Source organism: Otolemur garnettii, unplaced genomic scaffold (assembly GCF_000181295.1).
Source record: "Otolemur garnettii isolate 467f Iridium unplaced genomic scaffold, OtoGar3 scaffold00128, whole genome shotgun sequence".
NCBI lineage: Eukaryota > Metazoa > Chordata > Mammalia > Primates > Galagidae > Otolemur > Otolemur garnettii.
The window spans coordinates 1,305,841-1,313,902 of NW_003852523.1; the positions used below are offsets into that span (position 1 = coordinate 1,305,841).

The 8,062-nt window shown below is 44.4% G+C and overlaps 1 protein-coding gene across 1 annotated transcript in view; it reads left to right on the top strand.

The window, feature by feature from the left end:
• MX2 (MX dynamin like GTPase 2) overlaps positions 1-8,062 on the top strand; it is a 32,912-nt gene that overhangs the window by 13,830 nt on the left and 11,020 nt on the right. The window contains exons 8-9 of the mRNA XM_023518105.1: positions 4,235-4,373; positions 7,078-7,144. Coding sequence (XP_023373873.1) covers positions 4,235-4,373; positions 7,078-7,144 — 206 coding nt within the window. The remainder of the gene's footprint in view (positions 1-4,234; positions 4,374-7,077; positions 7,145-8,062) is intronic.

The following is an 8,062-nucleotide window of genomic DNA, read 5'->3' on the forward strand; positions in this document are numbered from 1 at the left end:
ACAGACAACCTTCAGAATGGGAGAAGATTTTCACAGGTTATTTTTCCAACAAAGGTCTGATAACTAGAATCCACAGAGAACTCAAACTAATCAATATGAAAAGAACAAACAATCCCTTTTTTTTTTTTTCAGTTTTTGGCAGGGGCTGGGTTTGAACCCACCACCTCTGGCATATGGGGCCAGCGTCCTACTCCTTTGAGCTACAGGCGCCACCCTGTCTGCTTTTTTTTTTTTTTTATAATAGCCATTCTAACTGGAGTGAGATATTCCTTTCATACCTCACTGTGGCTTTGATTGGCATATCCCTGATGATTGGTGATTCTGAACATTGTTTCACATATTCATTGGCCATATGTATGTCTTCTTTTAAGATATGTCAGTCTAGATCATTTGCCCATTTTTTAAATCCAATTGTTTTGTTTTTTTGCTGTTGAGATATTTGAGCTTCTTGTATATTCTAGATATTAATCCCCTGTTGGATGAACAGTTTGCAAATATCTTCTCCTATTCTGTACATTGCCTTTTCACAGTGTTGATTATTTCTTTTGCTTTGCTTAGTAGTTTGATCTAATCCCATTTATTTATTTTTGCTTTTGTTGCCTATGCTTTTGAAGTCATATTCATAAAATCTTTTCCCAGACAAACATTTAGAAGCACTTCTCCATGTTTTCTTCTAGTAGTTTTGTACTTTCAGTTCTCACATTTAGGTCTTTGATCTATTTTTGAGTTGATTTTTGTAGCAGGTGAGAGGTGATGGTCTAGTTTTATTCTTCTGCATGTGGATATCCAGTTTCCCCAGCACCATTTCTTGAAGTTACTATGCTTTCCCCAGTGAAAGCTCCTTTGCCAAAGAGCAGTTGACTGTAGAAGTATGGATGAATTTCTGGGTTCTCTATTCTGTTACATCAGTCAGTGCACCCACTTTATGCCAATGCCATGCTGTTTTGTCTAATACAGCTTTGTAATATGTGTTGAAGTCTGATAGTGTGATGCTTCCAGCTTTGTTCTTTTTGCTCAGGATTGCTTTAGCTATTTTTGTAGTTATTGTAAATAGGATTGCTGTCTTGATTTTTTTTCAACTAGTTTATGTATAGAAACACCATTGATTTTTGTACAACAATCTTGTATCCTAAAAATTTACATAATTTATCAATCTTTAAGCTTGTCTATATATACGATCATGTCACATGCAAACAGGTACTGTTTGGCTTCCTTCTTTCCAATTTGGATGCCCTTTATTTCTTTCTCTTGCCTAATTGCTCTGGCTAAAACTTCTGGTGCTATGTTGAATAAGAGTGGTGAGAGTGGGCATCTTGGTCTCATCCCAGTTCCCAGGGGACAAGCTTTCAGCTCCTTTCTTCTGATGTATGATGCTAGCTAGGGCTTTGTCATATATGGCCTTTACTCTGTTGAGATACTTTCCTTTTCTGCCTAATTTCTCAAGCATTTTTATCATACTGGAATACCAAGTTTTATGAAATGCTTTTTCTGTGGTTTTTGTCTTTTACTCTGTTGTGATGTATTGCATTTATTTATTTGTGTATGTTGAACCACTCTCATATCCCTGGGATAAATTTCACTTGATCATGGTCATTATCTTCTTGATATGCTCTTGGATTCAATTTCCTAGTATTTTGTTGAGGACTTTTGTATCTATGTTCATAGGGATATTGGCCTGTGCTGTACTTTTTTTGTTATTGTTGCATTCTCGTCTGTTTTTTGGTATCAAGGTTATGCTAACCTCATAGAATGAGTTAGGAAGAGTTCTATCCACTGTCATTTTAAAAAATAGTTTGAGAATAATTGGTAATAATTCTTCTTTAAATATTTGATAGAATTCAGTGGTGAAGCCAGTTGTCCTGAACTTTTATTTTGGGGGAGACTTTTTATTAGTGAGTCAATCTCATTGCTTGCTATTGGTCTGTTCAGATTTCCTATTTCTAAACTCCTGGACATATATAATCTTTGTAGGTTGTATGTTTTCATAAACTTATCCATTTCTTCTAGGATTTTGAATTTGTTGGCATATAGCTGTTCACAATAGTGTCAAATGATTCTTTGTACTTCTGTAGCATCCATTGTGATGTCTCCTTTCTCATTATTGATTTTATTTACTTGAGTCTTCTTTTTGGCTGTCAGGCTACAAGTTTATTGATTTTGTTTATCTTTTTTTTAAAAAAAACAATGTTTTGTCTTATTGACTTTTTGTATTCTGTTTTAGTCTCGATTGCATTTATTTCTGCTCTAATCTATATTATTTCTTTTCTTCTACTAAGATTTGGGTTTGCGTTATTCTTGCTTTTCTAGTTCTTTGATGTATCATTAAGTTGTTTATTTGAAATCTTTCTAGTTTTTTGTTGTGGTCACTTTTTGCTATAAATTTGTCTCTAAATGCTGCTGTTGCTATGTACCATAGGTCTTGGGATTGGGAACACAAATGGATAGACAGAAGCTTGGCCAGCCTGGGGGCGTGCCTGCCAGTGTGCCCTGATGGGTGGGAGCTCTTCCTCCTGCCTCCAGTGCTCTGCCTGCCTGGATTTCCGCATGGAAAATTCCCATATTTCCTTCAGGTTTCTGCTCAAATGCCACCTTATCAGCTCTGCCTTCCCTGGCATACCATACCCCAAGCTTGGCCCTCCCACTTCCATTTAGCCTCCTTATTGTGTCTCCACATTGAGATTTTTGTATGCCAGTATGACATCCCCTACTGGGATGGAAAGCCCAGAGGGATGTTGCCTATATGTTCAATGCTGAATCTCCAGCTCCCAGAATGGGCCCAGCACCTGGTGGGCACCTGGTAACTGATTGTCACATGAATAGACTATGTTCCTCATGATGCTCCCTCTCTAGACAAGCTGTTCTGAGGAGCAGTTATCACTCCCCAAGATCCGATACAAGTACGTATAAATGAGTGCATATTCAATACAGTGATACCCAGACCACAGCTATTTTACCTGCAGGGACATTGGGAATATCTGGGGATATTTTTGGTTGTTACAACTCAGATAGCAGGTGAGGTTTGATACTAGTTTGGATACTACTGGCATCCAGTAGGCAGAGCCCAGGGAGGTTGCCCAACATCTTACAGTGCCCAGAACAGCACCCACAACAAAGAAGTGTCCATCCAAATTGTCAATAATACCAAAGTAGAGAGCGCTGGAGTGTGTACCCTGTTCACATGCAGACATCAGTGGGACAGCCACATGGGTGTAGCAGGGGGAAAGGGCACAATTAGAAGATTCACATTAAAGCTTGCTTATAAAAGTTGCTGATAACTTTACCCAGGCACATCTTCTCATGGCCAAGGCTTAATTGGACCTGGTTGTATTTGTCAACTTTATTTGACTCCAGCACTAAATTTCTTATGTGTTGCTAGTTTGTGGTAATGTGATACAGAATTTCTCTTTTCAGCTAAGCAGAATTATCTTCTGTTTGCAACTTAAAATAACTGTATATGACATTGTCTGAGCTCAACTGTGTGAAAGTTGTCCCAAAATATAAGAAAATATGTCCCAAGGTGCCGGCCTTTTCTATGTTTGTTTGTTTGCATTGTCTGTGGGGCAAAAAGTAATATAAAAAACTAATATTTTAAGGCTTATGTTGCCCACATCTACTTTTTGTCTACAGAGTCTAAGAAATTGATTGAATTTCTCTAATTTGAATGAGCCAGGCTCCTTTAAGAACAAATAGCAGGCAAAAAGTCATTAGTGTTAGGAATAAACATGTGTGAAGATGTGATTGGCATCAGCTCCTTGAGAACCCTGGTGCCTGTGGTGAGCAGGCATTGCTCTCCTGAGCACCTGCTGCTTGGGGCACTGTGCCGCACTGTGCATGAGGACACTGGGATAAATAAAATGTCACCGCCGGCCACAAAGGCATTTCTGGGCTTCTGGGGCAGCTACATGTGCAAAAATCATTCTAATGAAAGGCAGAATCTCAGGCATTTCAAACAAGATCGAGAGAGGAAGGAGGGGCTGCACCTGTCTGCAGGAATTAGTGTCTTCAGGAAAGAAAACAGGCCAGTGATGAGCTTCGAAGGATAAGTAGGAGGGCAACAGAGAACAGGGCAGGGCAGCTGGAGATAGATTTTAAGGAAGGGCATGGGCCAGGCAAACCGCAAGGTCATGCTCTGGGGCAACATTGCTCCTCTGCTATCATGCCTGCTCTCTGGGGTCATCTCGGATGACCAGAGGTAAGAGGTGTGCTGTTTCTTTGTGCGATTCTTTGCCATCAGATCAAGGCTCTCATCAAGAAGTACATCCAGAAGCAGCAGACCATCAACTTGGTGGTGGTCCCCTGTAACGTGGACATCGCCACCACAGAGGCACTGAGCATGGCTCAGGAGGTGGACCCCGACGGAGACAGGACCATAGGTAGGAAGAAGGAACCAAGCTTCCGGGGGATGGGGAGGGAGAGAGAGACTGCTCCTATCTTTGGAAGATCTGGAACATAGTGCAACTGGAGATGCCCTCCAGCCTGTGTTGAACACAGGTCCTCAGTTCATTTGGGACGTCTTATTGATGGCTGAAGTAGGTAACATCACCTGCCCAGGAGAGAGAGCCGTTTGAATGCTAATATCTCTATAGGAAGTTAGTGCCACTTCTTATTAATAGTCAGGCAAGTTTGCCACAAACTCAGACAATCAAAAGTTCTCACTATTAGTAGTTATTATTACAAATTCAGCAAGTCGCTGTACTCATAGGGTATACACAATCAGATCTGAGTATAGCACAAAACAATACATCATAAATGGAAATTTTCTATCTATTCAAAGTCAAGTACAGAAATAGACAAAAGTGTGCTAAGTCTATAAGGGAAGTGGAATGTACACTGACATTCAAGGCAGCATTACTTGCTATAGCCAAAAGGTGGGAGCAACACACGTGTCCATCAATGGATGAATAAAATGTAACATCTGCAGAAAATGGAATATCATTTAGCCTAAAGAGGAGGAAAATCCTGAGACATGCTACAGCATGAATGAACTTCAAAGACATGCTCTGTAGCAAAGGGACAAATACTGTGTGATTCCATTTGTGTGAACTCCCTCGACAGTCAACATACAGAAGGAAAGTAGAAAGGCCTTTGCTAGAGTCTGGGGAGTGGGTGGAGACCCAGTGTTTCATGGGGACAGAGTTTTAGTTTGAGAAGATGAGAAAGTGCTAGAGATGGTGGAGAAGGTTGCTCAACAATGTAAATGTAATTAATGCCACTGAACCACAAACTAAAAACTGACTAAAATGGTAAACTTGTTATGTGTATTATGCTACAACTTCTAATAACAAATAATTTTTAAGGAAACAAGGCAGCTGAAGGCAAAGTGAGAGGGAACATCATATTTTCAGTAGCTGAGTTATTCTATTACAGACTTGAATTATACATATTTCATCACAGTTCTTTCAAAAAAGGAAACAATAAATATCTATATGGTGCTTCCAGGCCAGGCATGGTGACTCTGCCTGTAATTGCAGCACTTTGAGAGGTTGAGACAGGAGGATCTTTTGAGGCCAGGTGTTGGAGACCAGCCTGAACAACATAGTGAGAGACCCCGTCCCTACTAAAAATAGAAAAATTAGCTGGGCGGGGTGGCAGACACTTATGGTCCCAGTTACATGGGAGGCTGAGGCAGGAGGATCACTTGAGGCCAGAGATGAAGGCTGCAGTGAAGTATGATGATGACAGTGCAGTCCAGCCTGACCAACAGAGCAGAACCCTGCCAGAAAAGAGAAAAGGAAGAAAGTGGAGCAGATCTAATGCATCAGAACTGTGGTTTATAGAATATCACGTTTCAAAAAGAACAGCTAAGCTGCTTCCCACCCGCCACTCCTAAAGGCACAAGGTCACTCAGTCAGCTCCACCTGTGCCCTGTCTCCAGGCTGGGTGGGGACTGCTCCTGTGAAGGTCAACAACGCTGGCACACCCAGAAGCCACGGTCACTTCTCCATTCTCCCTGTACTTCCACAGCAGTGTCAACTCAGCTGTCCACCCTGTCTTCTGGATCCCTCCCTTCCTCACAATCCTCTCTAGACTCCTTCCTGCCACCATCCACCTGGACCACACTCCTAGTTCTCCCTCAGTCGTCCTCCCACCACGGTCCACCTGGACCACGCTCCTAATTCTCCATCTGCCTCCCTCCCACCACAGTCCACCTGGACCACACTCCTAGTTCTCCATCAGTCATCCTCCCACCACGGTCCACCTGGACCACACTTCTAGTTCTCCCTCGTTCACCCTCCCACCACGGTCCACCAGGGCCACACTCCTAGTTCTCCATCAGTCTCCCTCCCACCATCTCCCTCCCACCATGGTCCACCTGGACCACGCTCCTAATTCTCCATCTGCCTCCCTCCCACCATGGTCCACCTGGGCCACACTCCTAATTCTCCATCAGTCGTCCTCCCACCATGGTCCACCTGGGCCACACTCCTAATTCTCCATCAGTCTCCCTCCCACCATGGTCCACCTGGGCCACACTCCTGGTTCTCCATCAGTCATCCTCCCACCATGGTCCACATGGGCCGTGCTCCTGGTTCTCCATCATTCTCCCTCCCACCACGGTCCACCTGGGCCATGCTCTTAGGCTCTTTGTTCAGTTGTCTCTTCAGTTCAGACCTCCGAGTGTTGGAAACTTGGTCTGGGTTCTCTGCCCTATCTCATAATTTCCTTGATCAATCTTACTCATCCGTGGTTTAGAATCCCGTCTGCATGCCAAGGACTTCCAATCTTACTATGCCTGTAACCCTGACCTTGCCCAGACCCGACACCTCCACTCAGATGTTTGGTTAATGTCTCTAATTAAATGCAGCCAGGACAGCACTCTGGATTCTTCGGGTCCTCCTCCTCCCACAGCTTCCCCACCTCATGCCAGGTGCTGCATCCACCTGCCTCGTTCTAGAGCCTAAGAAAGAACCACACTTGAGTCCCCTTCCTTTGGCCTCCACGTCTGATTCATGATAACTCTGCCTCCAATGCTAGTACCCAGTCACGGCTACTGCAGACCCAGCTGCTGTCATCACCTCCTGCCTAGACAACGTGAATACCTGCTGGGGCTCCTGTCATCCCCCTTGCCCTCCTCAGGCTTTCAGATGTCCAAATTGGGCTGCACCCTCTGTCTGTACTCTCCACTGACTCCATCGCACTGCATGTAGCCCCACACCCTCACCTCATAGTAAAGCCCTGGGGACCTGGTCCCACCTGCCTGTCTTGTCCCATCTCTCTGCCTTGCCTACTCCCTTGGCCATCCCAGCCCCCTGTGACCCAGTGAGCTCCTCTCCATCCTCACTAGGCTGGCTCCTGCCTTCCCTCATATCTCAGCCCAGAGAGGCCCTCCCCACTGGCCCTAAAACTGCCCCCACACACTGCTGCCCACAGCCACTCTCCAGCACGTCTCTGCATGTTACAGTGCACGGCCCTTACCAGTATCAGCCAGTCTTCATTTCTCTTACGTTACTAGATTAATCTGCCTGGAGAGTGAGTTTCAGGGATAGTAGAGACCAGATTGCCAAACGTGACCACAGATGAAAACTGAGGACAAAATAGCAGGAGATGACATTCAGGTTTCCAACATTAAAAACGCACAATTTCTCGTGGGCAGTGCTGTGGCTCAAAGGAGTAGAGCACTGGCCCCATATGCCAGAGGTGGTGGGTTCAAATCCAGCCCTGGCCAAAAACCAAACAAACAAACAAAGAAAAAAAAACTCAAAAAAATGCACAATTTCTCACTCTAACAACACAGACTGAAGTGCTCAGAATTCAAAGCTTTGGGTCCACTGTGGGCTGGAAGGTATGAGGGCAGAAGAGTGGGAGAGGGAAGGGGGAAGAGGAGATCAAAGGGGGGCACAGGAAGGGCAGAGTGAGTCTGTGCAGGAGACACAAGAGGGGGAACAGGGACCCTGCCTCGTGTGGAGAGTGAGGCGCTCTCAGAAATGGGGTGGATGGAGACAGTCTGTTCTGATGCCGCTGCCCTAGTGCTGGGCACGCCCTAGGCTCCCGAGAACATTTATTAAGGCAATTACACATGGCACTGAATGAGCTGAGAGGGTGAGTCGGTGAGCAGATGAGA